Below are 27,758 nucleotides of genomic sequence, written 5' to 3'. Positions count from 1 at the left end.
CACCCCAGGGAAATGAGGAGCTGCTATCAGCCAGTGCAATTGGCCTAAGATGGGGCAGCTGTGCTGGGGGTCCAAGCCAGAGGGTCCTTGTTTGGTGAAGAGTAGGGCTATGGGTGGATCACAAGAAAGATAGACTGAGTTCTTCTCCTAAGGGCAACTGCAGCTCCTCCTCAGTCTGAAGGCAGCAGGGCAGTACCACTGCTGCAGCAGTGGCAGAGGGGCTTTTGGTTTCTTCTGGGAGCTGCACCTCAGAGAAATGCAGAGCCACTGCTATAGGGAATGTTCAGTGAGGAAATGGGCAGTTACATTGCTAGCCACAACTAGGGGCTCAGCTCATTGAAGAGTGGGGCACTGAGGATTCATAGGGAGAAGAGACTGTGCCTCACTGCCTGTATGGTGACTGTGGTATGCTAGAAGCGCAGGTGAAACTCTCGGGGTCTTTGTTTCTTCCTTGGACTAAGGGGATCGGGGCAGAACCACTGCTTTGGCCATTGCAGTGGGGCTGTCAGTTGCCTCTGGGACCCCCCAGGGAAACACAGAGTCACTAGCAGACATTATGCTTAGCCATGGGTGGGGCGGCTGTTCTGCAGTTCAAAGCCAGGAGCCCTGTCTGGTGAAGAGTGGGGCTGGGAGCTCATAGGGAAGAGAGACTGGACTCCTCTCCAGTGCTCGCTGTTGTGTGCTGGAGGTGCCAGGGTAGTGACCAGATCCTTTGTTTCTTTCATGGCCCAAGCGCAGTTAGGGCAGTGCCACTGCAGCTGCAATGGTGGAGGAGTTGTGGGTCGTCTCTGAGATTTTCTCCTGAGACAAATGCAAAGCCGCTTTCCACTGAAGTGTTCAGGAGGGGGCAGGGTAGTTGTGTTTGAGCCCTAGGCCTGAAGGCCCACCCAGTGAGGAGAAATGTGAACAGGGACCCATGTTTACAACACTCCAACCACTTCTCCGTGGGGTGGCTCCAGTGTGCTGGGGATCCACCCATCACCAATCACTGCCCTTCCTTCAGAACCTGAAGGCAATTGGTGTGAGGGCTGCAAGACAGGAAAAATGTCAGCCTAACTTTCCCGCTAGGAGTTCCATCCCAGGGAAGTATAGAGATGCTATAGTCACCATAGCCCAGGCAGGGAGTAGCTGGAGTCTGAAGTCAGGAGGTCCTGCCCAGTGAGGAGAACTGGCATCCAGAATCCACGTATAAAGCAGTCTGGCCACTTTTTCATGAGGCATCTGTGCTGTGCTGGGGATCTGGCCAGTCCCTTATCACCACACACTCTCCAGGGCCTGAAGGCAGCCGTGGTAATGGCTGTGAAACAGCAGAAGTGGTGGGCTGCCTCTCCCTCTGGGAGCTCCATGCCAAGGAAGTGCAGATCTGCTACCAGCCCAGGAGCCCAGGCAGGGGGGTGCCTGGAGTACTAGGCTAGTGGACTTTGTCCTGTGAGGTGCAGTGGAGGCGAGACTTGCAGTCCAGTGTTGCTTAGTTCCCTGGATTTAGCTCCTTTCCTGAAGGCCTGTGGCGCAGCCTGACCTCCCCTATTGCCAGAGCTGCATCTGCTAATTCCAGGATACTTGGATCCAAGGCTCCAAGGGTTCCGTGTATGCCTGAGTGGCAGCTCTGCCCAGGCTCCACTTAGCTCCCCCCTCAGTCTGAAGGCTCCAGTAGGGTGGTCTCATGGGAATATCTCCTGAGCCCAGGGTGGCAGAGGTATGGGTCCACAGAGACTCTCACTCACTCACCATCTCCCTGCAGTGGAGAAGCCTCCTCTGGCTTCATGCCATTCCCAGGTGAGTAATTGTCTCGTCTTACTCTTCTCTATTCTCTATGGGTAAAGCTGTTTTCTTAGTGGTTCTCAATGGCCCACCTGGATGTTCCAGTCGAAGATCTAGCATTTACTTGCTACTTTCTTCTCTCTACAAGAGTGGTGCACACTAGCTGTTTCTAGTTAGTCATCTTGGCCCTCAAAAGCAGTATCTTAAATGATTTAACCTCTCATTTCCTCAGTATTTAGAAATATGAAATGTGACTAATAATGACATCATCAGGGCAGTGTAACGAAGAACAAATAAGAAAAGATACATAAAGTACATATAATTTACATTTAGCACACTCACTATCTTTCTAAACTTGGGGAATATTTTTAAATCCTGTGTGTTTCAGTTTTCTCTCATGTATAAGGCTAAGAGTAGCATTCTCATGACTGTGTTATGAAAAAGGGATGTGATAATATACATATAGAATGCAGGTTTTAAAATCAGTACCCTGTAAATACTCAGAAAGTAGCATATCATTTATGTTTGGTATTATACTCATTCTGCAGGGATTTGGATGTCTACTCTGATCACTTGTGTCTTGTACTCCCTGTTTACCTTTCTCATGGAAACCCTAGATCCAACTGGTATAGGAAGTATTTTATTAAAGAAACTTCTTTATTCATTTCTACCACTTACTGACAAAAACATTTTGAGTTATATCTTCTCCAAAATAGCCAAATAAAACAGTCCATCACAATGGTGGAATTTGGATGAGAACATATATACTCTGGTTGACTAGTATTTTAAATTATTAAAAAAATGTTCTCAGAGTAATGCTTTTCTTTACCATCCCTGGTCCTGATTCATGTCAATTTGTGTTTTTGGCTTTAGGTTAACATAACATAAGAAATTAATGATAAGAATAGGCTGCTTCTTGTTTTAAATCCCAATCCATATACAACCTATATCAGACGAAATCTTCTGGCAAACCCACGATGAGTGGAACGAGCCTTTCCTGCTCACCTAGTGGGTCATAAGTAAGTAGTTGGATACTCTTTTTTTACAGGTGGTAGTTGGACACCCAAGAATAAATGGCTGCATGATGTGTTTAGGTATTTGAGGCCATAAAGGCATAATATTCTCCTGGGATTACTGTGCTCTAGAGATGTTTATGTACAACAGAATAATCTGTACAGCTTTAGCAAGGTTTGTGATTAAGATTTTGGCAGGTAAGATTTAGAAATTCCTACATAATCCCATTCAATCAATGTAAGTGAGAAACGCATTGTTGTTTGGAGATGTTCATTTAAGTGGACATTGAAGTGGCCAAGAGAATATGGATTTGAGGTTGCAATGATTGAGCAAGGGCTCCATTCATAGCCACTTGTGCCAAGTTGGCAAAAAGACACAGGCTACTAGCTCAAATAATACTTGACTAAACTACTGAGGCAATATAGTGAGTTAAAACTAAGAACTACAATGATAACAACAAAAACAAAACAGAGAGCTTGTATATAGGAAGCCTGTCTTCCAGAGTGTGTACAAAGTGGTGGAGGTATCTGTTGCTGGGTCAGAATGCAGCTTAGGGCTGGGGTGAGAAACAATTGTAAAACTAGTGATTTAATTATTTTGCTTTTCCTCCAAGTTCCCTGCCCTTTCACCATAAATACAGGCTTCTGAACCCTGAGTGCAGGTAACTACCCCATCATGTCAGAGGAAAAGGTAATCTGGAATAAGAATTGATGCACATAGTATGAACTGACCTTTTCCCTCTTGTATTTTGTTCCTCTGGGGTAAACTCTACCTACCATCTGAGCTTATGGTAATAGAAAGGGGGAAAATCACTCCTTCACTCTAGTTGTTCTAAGGCTATCATGAAAAGTAAAGGGAGCTAGGAAAGCTCATAAATGAAGGACACGAGAGAACCAACAATGGGAGGAGCTCATCTAATCTGAAATGTGAGTATCTGTGTGAGTTCAGTCAGGCTGGCGGGAAAAATTTTAAGATGAAGTTATAGGACATAGACACAAATCTTCTTGGAAGGCTGGAAGGTTTTGTAAAAGTCACAAGATAGGGTTATGGCTGAAAGCAGCCTAATTCTTACCTTGAGTAAATAGCTTAAAGTGGGTACAAAGGAAGGTAGAGTAGTTTATCTAAATAGCTTGTTTACTCATGTGGTCTTAAGGTCAACTTCTGATCAACTGCGGGTGCATAATCACTCTCTACTGGGGTGGGGGTTCGGCAACCAAATTACCCACAGGTTTGCTGACTCAAAAGCCTTTGTCAATTAAATCTGTGCTAAATAAATGCCCACAGGGCCAGCTAGTCGAGGCCGCAGCTGCTACTCTTTACAGCACCTTCCTTGGTGTCTGTGAGGGGCCTGGACCTTTAGCTGAGGTGACAGGCAGAATATCTGTCTCAGTGTACATTATCCATCTGTCGTTGGGTCAGGGTCTGCAGGATGGACCCCTGCAGCTGGTACCCCATGTGAGCACCACTGCAAAGGCAGTGCAACGGACCTCCCAAAAACGAAGGTGAAAAAGAACTACACGGTCAGTGAGTCAGTAAGTCATTAGTGTCCACTTGGGATTTCCAAGGTCAGCGCAGGTGGGCATTGTTCAGGCTAGGTTTCATCATGGGACAACAGTTATCAGCTCAACAGAAACAGTATATAAAAGTATTGAAACAGCTGCTTAAGGCTAGCGGAGCCTGTTTCACAGGCTCAATTAAGAGACTTAATGCAAATGGTTGTAACCCATAATCAATGGTTTTTAAAAGAAGGCATGCTAGATGTAGAGCTCTGGGAGTAAGTAGGGAGAAATCCTAAACAACATTATGCACAAGGGCAATGGGTCCCAGTAACAGCCCAAACGCTATGGGCTTTAGTTAGAGCTGCTCTGGTTAGTTACAGCCAGAGCCTAAAAAGCGGAAGGAGGAGGAACCGTCACCTGCCTTACCACTTCCTCTTCCCTCAGCCCCAGTATCATCGGGCCAAAATAACAAACGGGAACGGAGGTTTTGCCTGAGCTCCCCTCCTCCAATAGATGGGAAAAAAGGCGGGATATGCTCCAGGTGTGGAACCCTGTCTTAAGCAAGCGGCATTAAAAGGGAGCCCTTCGCCTGCAGAGTAATGCAAGATCAACAAGGCAATCATAAACCCATTTCTTTTAACGCTTATACAAAGATTTTTAAAAAGCATTAGAGGCCATAGTTGTGCCGCCAAGCAAGCAGTAGGTAGAAAGAAAGGCTCGGCAGTGGGGAAGCTCACAAATCCAGAGCCAGTGAATGCTCCCAGGAACTCAGCCTGGGGAGCTGCGGCTACAGGAAGCCAGGCCCAGCCGCAGCAGGTAGCCTGCTGGGGAGGGGCAGGTGGCACAGATGGAAAGGTCCACCCAGCAGGCAGCAGCCGCCGTGCAGCAGCGGGAGGGAGCAGCACAGAAAACAGAAAAGAAAAGCCACACAGGCAACAGCGGCGCCTAGGCAAGCGCAAGGCAGCCACCACCCTGGGGCCCGCATGCTTAGTTCTCCAGCTCCACAGGCGGACCACGGCAAAATTTCATGTGCTCCTTGTATACAAGCGACATCCCAGATTTAAGTAAAATTTAAAAATTTAAAAAACCTCTTTTAATAATGACCACTGTTATCTCTCTCTTACCCTTAACGTGACTTTCTCTAAATCCAATTTAAGTAAAACAGTAACCTCTAAAGGGAGAGAAATTACAAAAAGCCCATGAGTTAATTAAGGAGCAATTAAAAGCAAACTGCTCCCCAGTAGAAAGAAAAATTTCCTGATTGCAAGGTTATTCATTTTATGGATGATATTCTACTAACAGCCCTTGGGATTCACCCATTTTTCGTCATTGCCAAAAAGTCTAGTAAATGTTTTACCTACATTTGTGAACTACTACAAAAGTAGTTCACTCCCCCATACCTAGCGCTTTAATACTGTTTACTGATGGTTTGCGTAAACATGGAAAAGCGCCGGTCTGGTGGAGACCACATAATTCAATCACTCAATCTCGGTTTACTAGCACTCAGAGAGCTGAGGCTGGGGCTCTGATATTGGCCTTGGAAACTTTTTCCACTCAGCCCGTCAATATAGTTAGCGATTCTGCTTACTCTATTTATTGCAGAACCTTCAGACAGCCCTAATTAAGTCCACTCTGGAGCCCGCCCTATGTGCTTTTTTTCTCTGACTTCAGCAATTGCTAGATCAACGTACACATCCTATTTTTATTACATACATTCGAGCCCACAACTCACTGCGTAGGCCATTGGCTTATGGCCATGATCAAGCAGACCTTCAGGTTATGACATCACTGCTTGACCAAGCCACCTAATCGCATCAGTTTTTCCACCAAAATTGGAGAAACTTATCTAAGCAATTTCAATTTACCCAGAGACTGGCTAAACAAATTATCCTACAATTCCCAGATTGCCAGCTCACAGGCACAGCCCCTCCTTCAACAGGTGTTAACCCTAGAGGACTAGAACCTAATCAGTTCTGGCAAACAGACATTACACATATCCCTGAATTTGGAAAACTAAAATATGTACATGTATCTGTTGATACTAACACTCATCTAATTAGTGCACATGTTCTTCCTGGAAAATCCACCGGATATGTCATTAACTTTCGCATTTACGGGACGGCCCACAAAAATTAAAACCGATAATGGTCCAGTTTATGCCAGCTCACAATTTCAACAATTTTGTCATACGTAGAATATCTAACATTCCACAGGCATCCCATATAACCCCCAAGGACAAACCATAGTAGAACATGCCGACTCCACACTTAAAAATATATTCAAGAAACAAAAAAGGGGGAGTATGGGTAAATACCTTGCCACACTATCGGCACAAGCTATAGAAAAGCACTTTGCTCAAACTTCTCTAGTCATAAAACCTTTAGTTTTATGGAAAGATGTGAACAGTAATGTATAGTGTGGTCCAAGTGAATTATTAACATGGGGAAGAGGGTATGCTTATGTCCACACGCCCTCAGGTCCTCCTTGGATTCCAACATGACACATCAAACCACACCATGGCGTGGCTAGGACCCAACCTGGTACCAGAAATGAAGGAACTAACCCTACAGGACCCGCAGCCCTGGACAATGTGGCTTTCTCAGACAACATAAGCCCCAGACGTTACCTGGGGGATGCTGAAGAGGACAACTCAGGAGGCTGAACGAATCCTGCTCCAGACACAGACACCATTCACTCCAGATAATTTGCTTCTTGCTATGCTTTCTGTTGTACATTGCAACTCACATAGGGTATGGTTCCTTTTTTATGCTCTCACTTTGTCTGCAACCTGTACCTGCTAAACTCTACTGGGCTCATATCTTAGATCTGCCTTTCTTTTGCCCTGTCACCTGGGCAGACACTCCCTTCCCAGCCTTTAATAATGTGATTGCTTGGCTAGGAGGGTTAGATTTACACCCAGTGGGGTCTCTCAAAAATGGCATACATTGGACTAAGGTGCCAGATAACACTACATATCACTCCACTATCCTTCCACTGTGTGTAAGTTATAAAGGTTCTAACCCTTAATGTGTACCTGCCCAAACCCAATTGTGGCTACATCATGGCAAAAGAAATGCCTTAGCAGTCTTAGCTGCAGGTAGCCTCAAATTGGGTAATGCAATTAATGCCGCTTTCCCAAACATTCCTTCCTGTGCTAAAGAACAAAGCTGGGAAAGTAATGAATTCCACTTTAGCTGGGAGGTCTGTCATGGGGAACAAACCCATAGCCTCCAACTAGGCTATTATAACATCTTAGACTGGAGCCCACACAGCTATTTGCAGGGCAGTCTTACTGATGTCCTCATCCATCATGGCATCAATCACCATTTTGTAACCTCATCCTGTTCCCCTATGATTTGAGCTGATGGGAAGATGGGTTATCCCAGACCCCAAGTAAAGTCCTTGCCACCCCATGACACTTTATGGTACCTGGGACATCTTAGCACCTCCTTTGACACCTGGCATGGGACATATCATAATTCCCAGTAACAATTATACTATAGCCTTCACTCGTAATCACACTGATCAGTGCCTAATTTGCACTCCCCATCCATATGTTTTCCTTATGGGAACTGATATTTCCATTATACCCCAAAACTCCGCATTTGTGATCCGAGTGCAGGGACAGGCTTGGTTTGCCTCATGTATCACTAATTACAATATATCTAATTTAAATATTGCTGGTGTTCAGATATTAAGGAGACAATCTGAGGCATTCCTACCAGTCAATTTGACACGCGACTGGCAAGATTCTTCTGTCCTTGCCACCTAAGAATATCCCCTGTCCCAGGTCAGACTCAGAAGATTCATAGGCTACTCGGGAGGCTGAGGCAGGAGAATGGTGTAAACCCAGGAGGCAGAGCTTGCAGTGAGCTGAGATCCGGCCACTGCACTCCAGCCTGGGTGACAGAGCCAGACTCCGCCTCAAAAAAAAAAAAAAAAAAAAAGATTCATAGGCACACTTATAGCCTTTATGGTCTCAGCCATAGTCATCCTGGCAACCGCTAGTGTGGCTGTTGCGTCTATTACTGAATCAGTACAAACAGCTGCTTTTGTAGATAATATGTCCAGAAATGTGTCTAATAAACTTCTCTTACAGCAAGGTATAGATCAAAAGATTCTTGCACTACTGCGAGCCCTCAAGGCTGCCTTAGAATATGTGGGGGAGCAACAAGATGTACTGGCATTCCGACAGCAATGAAACTGCCACTGTGGGCATAAACGTATCTGTATCATTTCTCTACCACGGAATCAATCAATACATGGTTGGGATGAGGTGAAACAACACCTCTGGGAAACCTTTCATGACAATTTAACAGCAGACATAAAGCAACTTAAAACTAAAATTTTAGAATCCTTTTACACTATAGATCTACACACCCAACAAACGGCCATATGGAAGGGTGTGCAAGATCATCTCTCCTGGTTAGAGCCCTGCTCCTGGGGGTCACTCTGACTGGAAAAGAATGCTGCTAATTATACTCATGGTTGTCTTATGTTATTTGCTAATTCTAGGATGCAAAGCCAGAATAAGAGAATGACCGCCCTGCCCAACAGACTTGTTGCTGCACCTATCTGTACGCTTCAGTCCAGAGACCCTGATGCAGAAAACAGAAAAGGGGGACATGTGGTAGTTCAGTCAGGCTGGCAGAAAAATTTTAAGATGAAGTTATAGGACATAGACACAAATCTTCTTGGAAGGCTGGAAGGTTTTGTAAAAGTCTCAAGATAGGGCTATGGCTGAAAGCAGTCTAATTCTTACCTTGAGGAAATAGCTTAAAGTGGTTTCAAAGGAAGGTAGTTTATGTAAATAGCTTGTTTACTCATGTAATCTTAAGACCAACCTTTGTTCAATCGTGGGTGCATAATTGCTCTCTACTTGGGGGTCGGCGATCAGACTAATTACCTACAGGTGTATTGACTCAAAGACTTTGTCAATTAAATCTGTGCTAAATAAATGCCTGCAGAGTGGAGGCTGTGGCTGCTACTCTTTACAGTACCTTCCTTGGTGTCTGTGATGGGCATGGACCGTTAGCCAAACTGACAGGCAGAATATCTATGTCAGTGTATATTATTCATCTGTTGTTGGGTCAAGGTCTGTGGGACAAACCCCCACAGGTACCAGTGAGGACTTGTCCTAGGAAGGGATTTAAGCTGGCACCTGTGGAGAGGTGGGTTAGAGAAGAGACTGGAGAAAATGACCCCAGCAAAGGAAGCAATCTATGTCAAAGCTTCTGATTTGGAAAAGACCATGGATAGTTTAAAATAAAACCTGAGAGGTGGTCATAAACAAAGTGAAAGAATGAAAGGTAACTGGAATATAGATAATGAACACATTCTTGTTATTCATCTTCCTTTATCTGGCTACATCCCCACAATCTCTCCTTACACCTGGACCAACAAAAGACAGTAATTCTTTTGAGTCAGGAATGATTTCATGAACATGTATTTTGTAAACACCAAAAGACAAAATCTAATAGGGTCTCAAAGAATATACTTCACTAATAATGATAAATTTTATTAAAGAGATTGTATTCAGTCTGGATCAATGAGTGCCTGTCCTGATCCAATCACCCTAGTAATTATGATGTTGTGAAGCACAGGAATGGGAAATGCAAGATAGTATTTTGTGTAAGAAACTGCATTATGTGGTTTTTGGGAGTAACTGAGAAACCTGATGCTGGAACCCATATGGAAATGAGTTCTTCACTGCAGTTCACTGCAGACTCTGCTCTGGGGCTGAATTAGGAGATTGAGGTCAGGAGTTTGAGTGGTTGTGTCCTTAGTTGTTGGGAGGAAAATAGATTATTTTTTTCTGGTTAATAATTTTCAATATGAGCCACAACACGGTAAATATTTTATCCATTTTAACAGGACTCTCTCTTTGTGAATGTTCTCTGAAATATCTGTATAAGTGTAATTTCCCTAAATCTCCTCTTCTGCATATACAGAAACCAGAATTACAAACTTAGCTCTGAAAATGTCCGATGGGTGTTTATTAACTAAATCTTCCTAGTCAAGGAAATACACAAATGGGCACCTGTTGTCTGTTCTTTAGATTGTAGGAAATCCAGCTCTATGTTTCTATCTATCTATCTAATCACTGTGCTAGATGGATTCTTTCAAATCCACAATTCCAGATGCAGAATTCTGCTGTTTTGTAGTCTGCATCAGTTAACCAGAATCCTCAGAGCTGTCAATCATATTTAGAAATACTTAACAATGTACTTGAGCATTTGAAGTAATTTTTTAAACATTTTTTTTCCAGAAGCAAGGACATAGGTCTCCTCAATCATATAATTTTCTCTATTTTCACTGATTTTTACCATTCATTAATAATACATTAATTTCCATTGTTCTACCACTTCTAGAATTCAGTTATCTACTATGTAAAAAGCACTCTGTTATAGAGAAGAATGAGAGGACTCTAATTCTGGAGAGTGGCTTCTGTATGACTTTGTTCATTCTGGGTACCTTATTTTTGAGAAGCCCTGCAGAGCCTGGGCTATGCAAACAAACTCATTACATGACACTGTCAATTCTGAAATTTTTAAAATAAGTTGCTGACATTAGTATATCTCAACTTTAAAGCCACATATAATCATAAATTGCTCAAGTTTTACATTTCAGTAGGTCTGGATATGAATCCTGACTCTAACACTGTCTTTGAGAACTTGAAGATTTTTTTTTTTATGTCTGCATATGTCTATTTTCTTTTATGCGCTTTGGGACAGAAAGTAGCATCCTCTTGATGGTTATGAAGAAGGAATGAGATAATGTACATCAGGAACAACATTTAAGACCCAACACCTAATTAAGTGCTCAAATCATAGAAATATAATTATTGTCATTGTTGTTACATGTTCTATGCTGGAACTTGTAGTTTTTTTCTGTTCTACAAATATAACATGTGCTACACTGACCCTATTAAGGGAAACCCCAGATCAAGAAGTGTGGAAAACGTCTTATATAATAAGCCTTTCTCTTCACTTCTGTGAAATTAGTAATTTACTCTTATTGACAGGAGGCCCTGTAAAAGTAAAGGGTAGGAGGACTCATCAGTTCTGCTATCTTGTATCATTGAGGACTTGCCAGAGGAAAATATTTAAGCTGGCATCTGAAATTTAAGGAAATTCTTGCCAGTGATGAGATGGGAGAAATGGATTCCCAACAATGACATAGCATGTTTCTAAATATATACTTGGAATATTTATTTCAACTTGGAATGCTGAAAATAAATTCAGAAATAGTACCAATAAGTAAAGGGGAAAGTTGTGAAAGAAATTGGAATGTGGGTCATAACGCACTCTTTGTCTTCATCTCTGTTTGTCTGGCCATTACCCCTCCCCCTCTCAATAGGTGGAGCAACACAAGATATTAGCCCTCTTGAGGTCAGCAATCATTGCACAAGTATATTTTAGATAGCAAAGACTGTGATGTGGTAGTATCTCACTCTATGCATTCAGTAAACACATGGGTGATTTAATTTTATCAAGAGATTGTGGAAGAGAAACTCTTTTAACAGTCTAATGGTCCCTGTAATTTATGTTTGGGAGATATGAGGCATGGGACCCAGGAAATTGTACCTTGGTGAAGGAACTGCTGGATGGGGTTGTTGGCGGCATCTGAGGAGTCTTGGGACGGTTTTCAGGTAGGGTTGTGCCAGCGTCTGAAGGTTTTGGATGCTGACTCCGTTCCTGGGGTAGTGCCATACCCCTGGAGTCATGGCTTCTCTGGCTTGTATTTTTGTGTATCTGAAAGTATTCATTTTTTTTTTTTTGTTTAATGTATTTTAATATTAGGGAAAGTACAACATCTTTAAATATGTGAGACTATCATCCTTTATTAAATTCTAATAGATGTCATTACCTTTAAAAATTGCCTCTATCTAATGTATTCCTCCAGGCAACTGCCAATATATTTTTTTTTGCTAAAATGTAAAATGATCTAACATTCTTAGTAAAATAACATCTTTATTTGCTTATTTTTTTAAATGAACTCCATTTTTGTCTTTATGGCATAAGACAGATGAGAAAAGGACTACTTGTTACCTGTCCTGCATGAGTTTTTCTTACCTTTCCACATATGCCAAAGTTGTACAGAACTCACTATGCTGTTTCTCACTTTTAATATTTGTATGCAACATTTTATCTGCCTGAAGTCTTTCCAATGTCTTTCTTTACCTTGTTAAGAGCAGTAATATCTAGTGCATACTGGTTTGTCATAATGTACAAGGAAGGCAATGGGATACAAAATGTATATCCATGATCTAATTTAATTTTCAAGCAATCTTATGAGGAACATGTAAGCTATTTCTCTAATATCATGCACCTAAATGAGCAAAATATATACCAAGCCTATCTTACTGCAAAGAACTTGGTTTTGATAACTAACTTCAATTAGGCCTGTGTCCTCCAAATTTTTTCAAATATTTTAGTAGTTAGCACAAGTTTCATGTCTTTTTGAAGAAGATAATTAATGTCATTCTCTTAATATATTTTAATAATTTTCTCTAAGTGTAAGTGCAAGGGCATCATTTGGTTTCTCATGAACTTGCAGAATTTTAAGTGTAAAGCAACAGAAGTATGGTTTCCTAAAACTTAAAGCAAATGATTTTCATCTTTGGAAAACTAATATTTGTTTATTTCTCACCTGGATGAAACTATGCATTTCTGACATCAGTTTTGACATATTTTCCCTCTTTCTCAGTCGAAAGCAGAAGAGTTGAAGCTTATCTCCTTTTTCACAGGGGATATCGTGGCATTCTCCTTTTCCTACTACAGTCATACTTCCTGTTTTATCCTGAATTTCATAGATTGTTGTCTTCCTATTTACAGTTTTCTGCAACAAAAAATTAATATCATGTCTGTGAGAACATAGTAACTACTGTACATAAGGGAAAGTCTCTTGTGACAGATTAAAAACAAGATGCAAGACAGCAACTCCTAGTACTGTATCAATATACCATATATATGCCTTAGTCTAGACCATCTCACAGAACTCTCCCTCAATATCCTTTTTGTTTAAGTCCTTAACATTCTAAGTATTTCTATTACAGTTCTAGAGCAATGAGTTATCTTCCCAATTTCAACTTCTTTCACCTCCAAGACAGCTATGCTTCCCAAAGCACCTTGATACAAAGGAACCTGAAGTCCTTGGTAGGCTTATTTGGCCTCTGCCCCTATGCAAAAAGAATGGGCATCTGTTAAAACTAATTATTTGCTATGTTATGAGGAATCTATAATAAAAAACAAGCTTTTAGTAACTATCTAATTACTTTTTTGACTTTCTCCATTTACTGAATCTCTTTCAACATCTCCCATCCTGAAATCAGGTCCTTAAGTTCAAACATTCCAATTTCTTGCTCATCAAGGCTATTACTCATCATTCTGGATGTGTATGTCTAAGGATAATTTCTTTAAGAGTGTGTACAGAAAGCAATGCTGCTAAAATAAGAGATCATTCTAGAAAATAAATATAACAGATTGAGAGCTGTTGATCATCTAAGAAATTACTGGAATCAATAGCCAGGTATAGACGGTTTTCTGAGTTGGAATGTCTCATGCTAACTAGTTTCATAAATTTTGACAGTAACATATCAGAAAAATTATTCTGCTCTTTTTTTGTGACATATCTAATATACGAGTACAGATTACTTGACTTTCCAAGTATCATCCAAATTTATATTTCTCAGTTGTTCAATACTTTTTGATGAATAGGCTTCATTTGGTCAGAACATTGTCCTACCTGTTTTCTGCAGTTGATTTCCAAGTATAATCAGTCAATTCATTTCTTGCCCTGATTGTCAAAACTGGAACTCAAGCCTCAAAGGACAATACTTTATTCTAAATGAAAATAATGTGATTTTTGCTACAATTGAGATTATAATCAAAGAAATAAGTTTAGTATTATGTTTGTATGGATCTAGATCCCTCACTATCCTTGATCATTATGACTCATAATAGGTAGTCATAGCTGATGAAGTCTCAAGGTTTCTCAGTGAATGTTTTACTAAAGAACTTCAGGATGATATTTTGGAAAGAAAAACATGGGAATGAGAACATTAATAGTTCTCTAATCCTGGTCTTAACCTTGAAGAAGACTTTATTTACTTGTCAGTAGTTTTGAGAGAGTCCTGAGTTCTAATGTTAAGTAAATATGCAAACTTCCATTTAGCACATCAGGGGTTTTAACTTCACGTGTTATTGTAGAAAATACAACAAAACAGCTTTGATGCCTTACCGTATGTAGCATATATAATCCATATACAATATATCCCGAAGTTTGTTGGCGAAGAATATTGATCTTCGGAGTTTTCTTTGCTCTTATGATGATGTCCTTTGGAACCTCAAACATTTGGTCAGGACCAGCTTCAGATACAGAAGAGGCTTCATTCACCTCTAGGAGACTATTATGTTTAGAATAATGTGATATAATGATGATTCTCTTTTTAATGAATTTCCCCTTCAAGTTGATGTTTAAAACCTTCACATGAAAGAACTGTGTCTGCGTAGCCACTGTAGCATGAAACATTCTTCTTTGCTCATTTTCTGAGAATTCATATTTAAATATCTTTGTTGCACTTAGTACCATCACGATCATTGGGTCTTTTGGGAAAATATTTTTACTGGGAGTTGCCTGACGGTTGGCCAATGGTTTCAGGCTCTGTGCATGATAAAAAAGGAACACAAAAAAGAAATTTTTGAGTGAGGAATACAGAATTGCTCTTCAATGACCTCAAGTCACAACATTGGGCCCCAAAATGGTTATAGATGTGTAGAGCTAGGGCCAGGATACAGGGAAGGAGAGGATATCCTGAAGTAGTCTCATAGCCAGATGCAGTAATATAGGAGACCACATGGTAAAGGAAGACTCTTCTCTAAACAGAATAATCCTTAAAATGTAAGATATAATAGCAACATAAGACAAGTGGATGCTGAGCTGATTATCATGAAGTAACTTAGGATAAAATAAACTTAGGATAAAATAATGAATTGTAGTTTTACTCTTACTAGCTTAAAATGCCGGAGCATAAAAATAGACAAAATACAATTGAATAGCACTGAAATGGTAAAGGGTATCTACCACAAACCACATACATCAATAGTATTTAGTTATTACCAATGTAGACAGGGCAATTTTTAGCATACAACTCATACTTTTCCTGCCTAAGATAAATACTGTTAAAGCAGGTGAGAATAACTGTGGGCTAAACCCCTCAGAATGCCCTCATCTCAGTAGGTTCAGGCTACAGACACTCTACAGAGTGTCATTTCCACCATTGCAGCCTTTCTCAATGTCAGGGCTCTAGGAGGTAGCATGCTGGCAGAAAACCAAGGATCAGAGTGGATTGTCTTTAATATCCTTTCTCTATAACATCCAGGTTTCCTTAAATTGCAGCAGAACACATTAATGAAGGAAAAGTTGTTCAATTTCAAGAAAAAGCACTGGAGGAATAGGTAGGCCTCATTCGCAAACCAGCAGCTCCTGAGTGTTCTGATCTGAAATACCATATACAGTGATCATCTGTGAGTGACTGGACTTTATTTGATCTGAATTTTCATCCATGCGACCCATTCAGCCTAACACAGAAAAGTCCTTTCCCAATGCAAGTTGATCAGTAACTGTAGACTCATCCATGAGAATATTAATAGTAACCAATATGCAACCTCACAAGGAGCCACGTGAATACAGGACCTGCATGAAGGGGATCATAATAACTGCTCAGAGAGACATAATAGGACATTACATTATATTACGGTATTTTCAGAAAAAATATGTGTATACATAGGAGTAAATATGAGAGGGTATATAGAGAAATGTGGCAAATTATGGATGCTGGAATTTCATGTAAATTTAATTAAGTTTGATCCGGTTTGTCTGCATTCATTCCTTTTTTTTCTGAAATAGTCTTATATTAATACAAAATCTAATGTAAGAAAAAAGGGAATAGAGCATGTTCCAATTAAGGTTGGTCTTGTGGTTTCATCACTTGTTGCCTATCATAGTTGATCTCCTCTATTGTGTATCAGAAATACAGAACATTCTTTCTTATAATAAAGCTCATTAGAGTTTCAATTAGTTTTTAGACTATTGCCGATACATGCATACAGTAAGGCTGACCTGTCCAAATTTGAGATGAGTACAACATTATAAGGATTATCAGAATCATGCAATTATTACTTGTAGTTTACTTTCTTTCATTTGTAAGTCTTGGTGTATCATCTTCTGTCTGCCTACATTTTCCCAAACTCCTGAGCTCTCTTCCCTATTCCATCACTTCTCTTTGTTTTTACAACTTTTGGCCTCACAATAGGTATATTTGACTGAGTCAGATGACCTTTATTTGTCATTTGCTTAGCTGCAGTGGTTCATATCTTAGAATATGGTTCTTTTTTTTTTTTTACTTTTTTATTTTGAGACGGAGTCTCACTCTGTCACCCAGGCTGGAGTGCAGTAGTGCGATCTCGGCTCACTGCAACCTCCACCTCCCTGGTTCAAGCAATTCCCATGCCTCAGCCTCTCAAGTAGTTGGGATTACAGGCGCGTGCCACCGCACCCGGCTAATATTTTCTATTTTTAGTAGAGACGTTGTTTCACCATGTTGGCCAGACTGGTCTCGCACTCCTGACCTCAGGAAATCCACCTGCTTCGGCCTCCCAAAGTCCTGGGAATACAGGTGTGAGCCACTGGTTTTTCATTTTTTCATCGAGTAAAGGCATTTATTGGAAGTTTCCCATGAGGCAGACACTGAAGTAGGCCCTGGTTTACAGTGGTCCACAGAATTACAAACTAACCCTAATCTTGGAGCTACGTTGAGTAGGTGGGAAAGATAAACACTTCTTAACTTGAGTTGTCATAAACAGTAGAATAGAAAGAAATTCCTAGGAAACAGAACACCATGAAGATTTAACCTAAGTTACAGGAGTCTAAGTGAGGATTCCCTGAGGATAAGGTCTCAGTATTGGGATCCAGAGGGTGGATAAGGTTGGCCAGTAAGAGTTTTAAGGTGAAAGAAATATGGTGTGCGAAAATCCTAAAGGAAAAAGGAGCATGGTGTATGTCAAAGAAACTTGAACAAATTAGTGAGCAAAGGGAACGGGCGTGAAACAGATGGCGGCAGTAGACAGTGAGTCCACTGCTGAAAGTTCCAGATTCCACAGCTCTCTCTCTCTTCTCCAGACAACACAGGACAGAAAACTTTCTGCAGTCAGAGATAATATCAAGTTCATCAAGTATCCCTTTGGAAGCAAAAGATTAAAATGCAGTGAATTCTCAATCTATACATTTGATTTACTGGCTGATTATTGATGTCATTTTTCAGTAGAGGATGAAATCAGATTCCTACATTTTGGGTTGAAGAAAATGAATCAGAAGGGGACCAGGAAGAGTGTACCTTAGTTGAGGAAGTGTTGGGTGGAGCTGATGATGAGGTCTGGGGAGGTGGGGAACAGCCCATGGCTGTGGACATGCTGGCTTCTGCAGAGCAGGAAGGCTGAGTCTGCTCTTTGGACATCTTACTCCTCTTGGTTCCAGTCTCTTCTTCAGATGGTTTTCTTCTTTTCTACAAGTAGTTTATTTTTCTTGTTAATTATTTTCAGTGTCAAATGAAGCAGAACACATTTTCATTACAAGGCAGGATGTTTATTATATATAAATTATTTTTCTTGGAAACTTACATGGGGGCTGTACATCCCCAGGCCAATTGAAAGAACAGGGCATAGATGGTTTCATTTTTAAAAGGGGAGCGGAGAAAGTAACACACATCACTCCTTAATTACTTGTATTTTGGGATATGCTGACTTGCAGTTAAAAAACTAGGCTTTTGTAAACACAGGAAACATTTTTTTATCTGACTCTCAAGTTAAATCCTTCTCTCTTGGGGATGAAAATATACTTATTTTATACATATTTACATTATGTTTACTAAAGCATTTAACTTGTTGCCTTGCAGAAAGAAGATGACCAATTATTATGTAATTTGATAAATCTGAAACTTGATGGGAACCATAGGAAGAAATAACTGTCTGCTGGAGAGATTGAGTGGAAGAGCCATAGCAGAGCTTCCACTGTGAGACTTGAAGCCTGCTCCTCTTCCTGAAGCTTACCTGAAGTCCAAGAGTCTCCTCTGCTCCTTTAGCTGTGAGTGTGTTGCTTGTGGTGGATGCAGGTGTAGCAGGATCTACTTCTTTCTGTTTCCTCGTTTTAGATGGGGTTGTTCCTTTGACTGGAATGGATTCCATTTTATTCACAACTAATGCAGAAAAAAGGAAGATGTATAAATCCAGAGCAGATGATCGGGGACAGCTGAAGCAGTTTCAATACTATTTGCTCTTAGTGCCTGCTTGAGAGTTCAGGTGTGTTTTAGTCTACCTCTGTTGCATTAGCCTAGTCTGGCTTCCAGGAGGCCAGCAGGAGAAACAAAGGCACAAACACTGACTCATACTCTTCAGTGCTTTCATCACCCCTCCTCTGTGCAGTGAGGACATCCTTCCTGTCCTCTGACTCCCTGTGCCTCAGTCAAACATGTTCCCAATCTTATTCTTCTATCATTTCCTTTTAAAATGTAAGGTTCTCATGATGCTGACTGCTTAGTCACATTCTCCAGATAATCTATTCAACTTACAGAAACCAGTGAAAGGAGATGTTATATAGGTTTGTGAGGTGAGATATTGTGACTTTTGACTTTTTAATTTCTTATTTATTTATTTTTTTGAGATGGAGTCTCACTCTGTCACCCAGGCTGGCGTGCAGTGGTGCGATCTCGGCTCACTGCAAGCTCTGCCTCACAGGTTCACGTCGTTCTCCTGCCTCAGCCTCCCGTGTAGCTGGGACTACAGGTGCCCACCACCATGCCTGGCTAATATTTTTTGTATTTTTTAGTAGAGATGGGGTTTCACCATGTTAGCCAGGATGGTCTCGATCTCCTGACCTCGTGATCCGACTACCTTGGCCTCCCAAAGTGCTGGGGTTACAGGCGTGAGCTACCACGCCCGGCCGACTTTGTTTTAATTATTTTAACTCAATGATATGACAAGAGGGGAGGTCTTCATACTACCAGGAGCAATGCTTGCATTTAAATACTATGTTATCTTTTGTATTATAAAGAATGATGATGTGTTGAATGTTCTCAATAGAATGGACACATTAATTGGCTAAATGTACATATCTCAGATATAAACAACAATTTTTTATAATTTTATTTTGTCATTATGTAATCTTTCAAATGTACTAGAACTCTCAGTCTGTCTTCAACTCCCTCTCCTTTTTGTTCTTTTACTGCACCTCAACTCCAATATACGTCAATCCACATTAGTAATGGAATGCCATAAGTTGTCAACTTGTTGGCATCTGAAGTGCCAACAATGTCATGGCCAGTGAGTCACAAATTGGGAAAAGGATGTATCAGCTATGACCAAGGTGGCATTCTAATCAAGGTTGGGAAGGGTGGGGATGGTTGCAGCGGGTGGGTGTTCCCTCTTCCCAATTACCTTTTAACTTTTCTCTTTTAAGAGTTTCAGCAAGGTCTCCCAGTGCTGGTATTTCTGTGAAGAATTCTATTAGTTTGCCCAAACCAGCATCACCTGGGAACTTTTCTTCCATCAAGTCAGCAATCTGAATTTTGTCATACTCTTCTTTCATTTTTGGATTAAGTTTTAAATCGTTGCTCAGTAAGGACTTAACAATTCTAAAATGATAATCATTGATGACCTCCAATCCTTTTAGTAGAACAATTTTCTTGTAGTTATTTGCCATCTCTAAAGATATAAGTGAGCCTATGAGAGAAAAATGATAGACAGTGTTACACACGTATACAGACAATTTAAAAGAAGATGTATGCCTCTGTGAATGAGTGGCCCATAAGAAAGAGTTGTTCATGAATATGTGTGATAAAGAAGGACTTAATGACCAAATGTGTTACTGTAGAAATTGAGTGAAGAACTGTTTCTTTAGGAATGTCCAAGTAATTCTTCCCATTGAATGAGGATAGTTGAATTGGGTCCAGGTGTTAGAAGGAGGTCTGTGAACAAGCAGTTGTCTCAGTGTTTAGAGTATGGGCTGTGCAGTGTCAAAGTCGTTGGTTCCTCTTCCCATCCTTTATTGGGACTGGGGCCTATCCCCCAAAACCTGCCTGTTGTTTCTTAAATCTTCCCACACCCACCACTATGACTGGAGTGGCCTAGGTGTAAATGGGCTGCAGCCTCCCACCTTATATGAATAACTTTCTGCCACAGCACTACAGTTTCATGCTGGGGCACTGACCATATTCTCCTTAACTCTTCTCTTGTCAGCTATCATTAGTATTCTCTTCCTTGGTGTTGGACCCTGCCGTATTTGTCCTCTGTGCCCATAAAACTATCACTTTCCTGGACATCTACATTTTCTCTATTGCCGAACACAGGATTTATTGGCTGGAATATTTTGATAGTTGCTTGATTTTTCTTTTAGGCTCGATTTGTCTAATTCATTTTCCTTTAACAGATCCACATTTATCTCTATAAAACACATTTTTATCCCACTGAAATGTTTCAATATTTGCTCATTTTCTTTTCAATACATTCCTTGCTTCTTGTATTGGTTTCAGAAAAGTTTGAATAATCTGCATTCTTTTTTTTTTTTTTTTTTTTAAACCTCTGGCACTTGTGTGTTCCTTATATCTTACGATTCAGAAGTATAAAACATTTTCATGCTTCATGACTTTGCTAATTCTCTTCTCATTGCCTGGAAAGCCATTCCCACATTCCTCTCTCTAACTACCTCTCCTACAACCTTTAAGACTCAACTGAGAGTTTGTCTTCTAGAAATTTTCAGAGTCCCCTTAAGGACACAGTGTTACTCCTCTGGACCTCTTTAGTGCCAGTGCACTTTAGCACATGATGACACACAAAGCATGCTATGGATTCCTATTTCCTTTTTAAATTATCACAGCACTTTGCGAGGCCGAGGGAGGCAGTTCACCTGAGGTCAAGAGTTCAAGACCAGCCTGGCCATGATGGTGAATCCCTGTCTCTACTAAAAGTACAAAAGTTAGCCAGGCATGGTGGTGGGTGCCTGTAATCCAAGCCACTTGGGAGGCTGAGGCAACAGAATCACCTGAACCTGGGCGGTGGAGTCTGCAGTGAGCAGAGATCACGCCACTGCACTCCAGCCTGAGTGACAAAAGCAAAACTCCATCTCAATAAAAATAAATACTAAAACAAATATTTTAATTATAGAAAGCATGTATTTGTGTACCTCTTATGTAATTTAGATATTTAAATTCCTGGGGCTGTTAATTGCTTTCTTCTTGAGAGAATATAAGTGTCCTCAGATTGAAAAGCATAGAATGAAGGAAAAAATCTATACAAAGACATATAGTCAAACTGAAGCATATAAAAAACAAATAAATACTCCATATGCCTCTGAGAATGAAGAATAGATCACCTGCAAAGATCCAAAAATTAGATTGAAACTGATTCTCAAAAACAAATCTACTTGAAACAGGAGAATGGAATCATTTCTATATAATGCTGGTCCAAAATCCCATATAAATTGCTAAACAAAAAGTTTAGAAATGGGAAGTTTTGATTTGTTTTGTGAGTATGACAACACAATTAACTTGCAAAATGAAACCAGATGTGAGATTACAGGAGGCTATGTATGATTTTTATTTATTCCACTTAAACACAAATATTCATATATTTTGATGTTGAAATATTAGTGCTTTTGTTTTTGCAGTAATGACACTGATAACATTGGGGTTTCTAGAAAAATGTGCATTAAGTAATCTTTTAAACCTCCAAGTTCTGATTTTCAAAACATATCCAGCCTCCCAGGTACAAAAGAAATGCTCTCATCTTGTCTTGAAGGAAAAAATAATTTTTAAAACTAGAATTTCAATCTAAACAAAATGATATTTAAACAAAAGATCCTCAAAAACTATTCTCTGAACCTCAAGGCCTTACTAGTTTTTCCAGACAAAAATGCACACAGAAACATTTTTGGAAGTACTTTTCAACAGAAAATTTAAAAAAAATTTTTAAAAAGCTGCAGGCCAAAAGACGAGTAAGAATGAAAAACCAACTTGATTATGTATGCCTATGTCTTAAAAAGAAAGCCCTGATCAAAGAAAAGAGAAACAGAAAGTATACCAACATGGTGGAGGGAGGGAAGAAAAAGAATGTGACAGTTTACTAATGTAATTGTCTTAGAGGGTGAGATGGAAATGTAAGTTTAAAAAAAAGACAAGTAGGAGAATATAGAAGAGTTATAAATTGAAGTGAAGAGAGCAGAAACAGGCCAAAATATGTTAATTATTAGCCTATACAGAAAGAGCTTAACTAATTAAATGACAACTTTTATCAAATTTGATTTAAAATTTCTATATGTATGTTGTCGGTGAAAGATCACTGAAAAGTGAAAAAGAAATTTAAATTATCATGCAAGGAGAAACTAGAAGAAAGCCAGCTTATCTATGTCAGAATCATTTTAAAAAAGATCTTAAGACAAACAGTATTATCGATACCACATGGTAAAAGGGTGAATTCCTGGGAAGATACAATAATTTAAATTATAGATTTATCTAATAATAATAAATGTATATTATTTTTTATTATTGTATAGTCTTTCATGATAATATATTGTTATACATTTATCTTCATATATACACATATGTACACACACTGCCACAAATATATATATTTGTATGTGTATGTTTATGTTTAGAAACATGTATGCATGATCACATACCACACATAATATACATTATTTATATGCATATAAGCATAACTATAAATTATATATATGAATTTGAGAGAAGTACAAGAAAATTCCGTCTTATAATAGGAGTTTTATATCTTCCAATACTAAATGAACAAAGTAAAAAAATAACATTTTTACAAATTTGAGCAACATAATTGATAGCAGTATTTATCTAACACATATAAATTCTGAAATCAACATTTAAAATCTCATATTCTAGTCAAGTACACTGAAATATTGCACCAGGCTATACAGAAAGACTTCTAAAAATTCTAAACTTTGCAATATAAATTTATTTCAAATTGACTTCCCTGCCTCTCTCCTGTACATTGCCACTAGAAAAATAAAAAATCATTAACTTTCAGGAAGGCAGGAAGTAATGTTAAAATGACTGAAAAACTGCCTTTTACACCTGGTGTAGAATGATGCTTATGTAAAAGTTAAACATACTTATGAAAATATTGACACAAATTATTTGAATAATTGTGTTTGCAAAATGGATAAATTTTCTACTGTGTTTTCATTTGTAGAATAATATTACTTACAAAACGTTCTCACATACGTTTGTGTGTGAGAACATGTTTTGTAAAATTGAGATAATACCATAAAACACAGCTCTACATCTAGATGTCTTTTTTACTTAATATTATTTCCTGATACTTTGTGCACAACATTATCTTGTCTTATTTTATCTTCTACTTTCATTTTAGGTTCAGGGAGTACATGTGCAGGCTTGTTAAATGAGTAAACTGTGTGTCGCTGAGGCTTGTTGTACAATGATCCCATCACCAAGGTAGTGAGCATAGTACCAGATAGATAGCCTTCTAACACACATACTGCTCCCACCTTTCCCTCTCAAGTAGTCCCCAGTGTCTAATGTTCCCATCTTGTGTCCATAGGGATTCAATGTTTAGCTTCCACTTATAAGTGAGAACATGCAGTATTTGGTATTCCTGTGTTAGTTCACTTAAGATAATGTTCTCCAGCTATATCCATGTTGTGCATATACAGCATGGAATACTATGCAACCATAAAAAAGAATGAAATCATTATCTTGTCTTTTGCCTAGACCCCTGTGGCCACCAAGCTTTCTAACCTCAGAGAATATATATTCAGAGAATTTGTTTTAAAATCTGCAATGGTCACAATGCATATTCCTTCATTCGTGCCCCAGTTGTAGAATAAAGGATATCTACTATCTCTGAAGTAAGTAAAGAATTGGAAGTAGTAACTGCAGTTTTCACTTTTCTGAATATAGTTGATACCAGCTCTACTCCCTTCACCCCACTGCTCTGAAGAACCAATATTAATTTTTCCCTTGTGATTTTGTGGATTTCAAGGAAACATCTAGATCTTTTCTACAAAAATACCCACAGTACTCACCTTACTGGGAATTTCTTCAACAATAGTCCAGATATTGAGATCTTCAGAAATGTAGGATATGAGGATTGTTTTGAGTAGGGAAATCAATCAGTAAAGCTCTCAGAAACTGAAATACAGGATGTTATAATCTCCTGAAATGCTAAGAAAATGAAGTATTTTCAAAGACAATAAGGGAAAATGGCCGTCCTTAGAGTCACTTCACTTGACTAGTACTGGCTTCCTCACACTCTGCTTTGCCCTAGGGAGAGAGGAGCTGTGAAACAATGTGCAGACTCCTCCCACCTCCCACCAGTGTTTTTCACTTTCCATCTTGTTAGAGAAAATGAACAGTTTCTTCCCTTCAGGTATCTTATCAAAGTAAAATTTATATCAAAGTTATATTTAAATTTTTTTTTTTCTTACAAATGTTGATATCTGAATGGAGTTCCAACCCTAGAACTTTCTTAGCCAGAAGATTTACATGTGGATCATTAGAGACCTCTATTCCAACAAATGATTGTCAAATATAAGAGGAAGCAAGGTGGCTTCTTCTCCCTCCTTTCCTATGCACAGAGTGGCAGTTGCAGGAGGAGATCTTGGTAGGAGCATCTATTGCTACCAGTACTTTACTGCATCTCCTGCATGGGAGAATGTCTGCTATGAAATGGCAATTGGTTTAAATACTACCTGAAGCATTCACCCAGTTATTAGCAGTTGACAAACCTAGGGCTTTCCATATCAGAAAGTTATTACAAATATATAAATCCTTTCTCAAATATATATGAAGGACTTTAACACTAGCTGTCCTCTTGACTATGACTAGGTTAGTCAACCTCAATGATTAGATTCATGACTACTCACATTTTCTTCATTATTCATGGGAACACAAGTGGATAGTGGGCTCGCAACATGACAGCATCGAAGCCTTGAAAATCCTGGAAAATGCACTGAACTTCGGTAGGGTGAGAGTCCTGTTAAATCATTTTCTCAGCAGTATTTTTTCTGTTAAGGGCAGTGGATGTCCTTCAGAGTACTGTAGCCCCAAGATGTCAAATAGATGACACCAACTGGCAGACGATGTTGTGTGAACCCAGCAGCAGATCTGCAAGCAGGATGTGGCTGTGAGTGGAAGGTGGGGCCCCAAATATAGCTGTAGGGGAGACCAAATATAGCTGTAGGGGAGAAAACATATATATTTTTAAAATTTCCCTTTTTAGGTTCTTAGCTGACACTCTCCTGAAAACGCCAAATTAACGAGAAAAACAAGCAGTTTATTAATGTGTGCTCTACCTATCTCATAAGGGATAGGCCTCAGTTCAAAAGTATTTATCTCTCCAGGCTGTGGCTTAGAAACCTTGTTTCAACAGTGTTTCAATAAAGAGCCATAAATCCTATACAGTGAAAAGCAAAGGAGAAAGCAGTCCCAGTCATTTAAAAGGTGGGAAAATTTGGGATGTTCCCAGATTCCTCAGGTTTCTGGTGGTGCCTTCTCTGGGCTGAAAAGCAAGTGCTTTCTCCAGTAAATAAGGATTTATGTCCTGCCATCAGGCAAATAGTGCCTGAGGCAGCATATTCCCCTGCATTTTCTGTGTGTTTAACTTAACAGTCCTAAGTATTTTGAGAAGTGTTTTTGGTTTCCTTCACAAATAATACAAATGATCTGAGGCCATCTTGGAGCAGAAGAAAGCTGATCATCTTAGTACAACCTGGGGTCACGGAGAGGATAGTTGAAGTCTGGATTTGGAAACATATGATAACTTTATCAAAGCAAAAGTAAGTTAAGAAAAAGCAAGGAGGATCTGGAAGGGTGGCCATAAAAATACCTTTGAGTGTTCATGGTTTTATAGGTTTACATGCTGTTAATGTGGAGACACTGAGTTGGTCTTAAGAAAATAGGTAGAGAGGGATATTAGGAAGGTCAGGCACCCCAATTCAAAGGTCAGAGAGTAGAGGAAACTTGGTATAAATTATCGTGTTTCAGGACATTTTTCTCTCCCCTTTTTGGTAATAATTTCATGCAGAGTAATGCCTTTGGTTAGGACTCCAGCATACAACACACAAATTACTGTCACCAATGAAGATAATTCAGAACATTGCTCTGTAATCCATACTGTGCAGATAAAATTGTAATAGATGAAGCAAAGAAATGCTTTAAAAATGTGCATTTGTACTGATTCTGAAGCAGTGGGCAATAATTTGCAATTTGTGCCATCACACAGAAAGCTCATTAATAGAACATACAAGAGATACTGATAAGGGGGAAAAAGTCTGGATGAACCTTCATGACTTTATCATCTGAAGTACTAATTCCCATGCTCATTCAAAGTCCTCAGGAAAAGTTCCCACCAGATTAATATTCTAACCAAGATGTTAGTAAATTACTGCCTATAGGACAATACTAACACACCATCCACTTTTGTAAGTAAAATTTTATTGAAACACAGCTGTGATTATTCACTTATGCATTGTCAGTATCTACTTCATGGTGCAATGAAGAGTTGACTAGCAACAGAGTACATCCGGCTGCAGAGTGTAAAGATTTTGCTGCATGGCTTATTACAGAAAATGTTTGTCAGTCTGTCCCCAGTCATCAGTCTAGGAGACAGCAGAAAGCCTCTAAAGAGAAAAGCAAAAGTAAGTAGAAGAGCAATGTTAAATCAAGGTTAGCCTAAAGCTGGCTTCTTACATATTCTTTTTTTTTTTTTTTTTTTTTTTTTTTTTTTTTTTGAGGCGGAGTCTCGCTCTGTCGCCCGGATTGGAGTGCAGTGGCCGGATCCTTAAGGTTTATCGTGCAGCGTGAATGATTGCCTAAATGGAAGTGTAAACAGACTGTAGTATACTCTTGGGTCAATCACCAAGTTTTGTCCAATCAAATGTGGCCCACTTGTTCAAACCGCATTCAAATAAGGCAAACTCTGAGCTATAAGCAATCCAGCTCTCTATCTCATGTCCATTTTCTGTATCTCACTTTTCTTTTTCTCTTCATAAATCTTTCACTATGTGGCTGTGCTGGAGTCTCTGAGCCTACTCTGGCTTGGGAGGCTGCCTGAATAACAAATCGTTCGTCTAGGGTTAAATCTAGGTAGTACCATTCAGGACATAGGCATGGGCAAGGACTTCATGTCTAAAACACCAAAAGCAACGGCAGCAAAAGCCAAAATTGACAAATGGGATCTCATTAAACTAAAGAGCTTCTGCACAGCAAAAGAAACTACCATCAGAGTGAACAGGCAACCTACAGAATGGGAGAAAATTTTTGCAATCTACTCATCTGACAAAGGGCTCATTTCCAGAATCTACAAAGAACTCAAACAAATATACAAGAAAAAAACAAACAACCCCATCCAAAAGTGGGGAAAGGATATGAACAGACATTTGTCA

The 27,758-nt window shown here is 39.5% G+C and overlaps 1 protein-coding gene across 7 annotated transcripts in view; it reads right to left on the bottom strand.

Annotated features, from left to right (window-relative positions):
• Nucleotides 1-25,484, bottom strand: part of LOC111543843 (pyrin and HIN domain-containing protein 1) — a 41,823-nt gene extending 16,339 nt beyond the window's left edge. For 2 of the 7 annotated variants that reach the window (XM_023214168.2, XM_026457030.1), the window contains exons 1-8: nt 25,239-25,484; nt 24,399-24,537; nt 19,766-20,050; nt 18,383-18,528; nt 17,671-17,838; nt 14,517-14,939; nt 12,927-13,115; nt 11,861-12,028 (exon numbers count right to left, since the gene is read on the bottom strand). In XM_023214168.2, coding sequence (XP_023069936.2) covers nt 11,861-12,028; nt 12,927-13,115; nt 14,517-14,939; nt 17,671-17,838; nt 18,383-18,528; nt 19,766-20,030 — 1,359 coding nt within the window. In that variant the 5' untranslated portion in view covers nt 20,031-20,050; nt 24,399-24,537; nt 25,239-25,484. Of the gene's footprint in view, nt 1-11,860; nt 12,029-12,926; nt 13,116-14,516; nt 14,940-17,670; nt 17,839-18,382; nt 18,529-19,765; nt 20,051-24,398; nt 24,637-25,238 lie in introns of all 7 variants that reach the window. The other 5 variants (XM_023214169.2, XM_023214170.2, XM_023214171.2 and 2 more) reach the window with 5 other exon arrangements.
• Nucleotides 25,485-27,758: the final 2,274 nt, after the last annotated feature.

This window comes from Piliocolobus tephrosceles, chromosome 1 (assembly GCF_002776525.5).
Source record: "Piliocolobus tephrosceles isolate RC106 chromosome 1, ASM277652v3, whole genome shotgun sequence".
Taxonomy (NCBI): Eukaryota; Metazoa; Chordata; class Mammalia; order Primates; family Cercopithecidae; genus Piliocolobus; species Piliocolobus tephrosceles.
The sequence above is the reverse complement of the archived record's forward strand: the minus strand, read 5'-3'. Positions and strand labels throughout refer to the sequence as shown.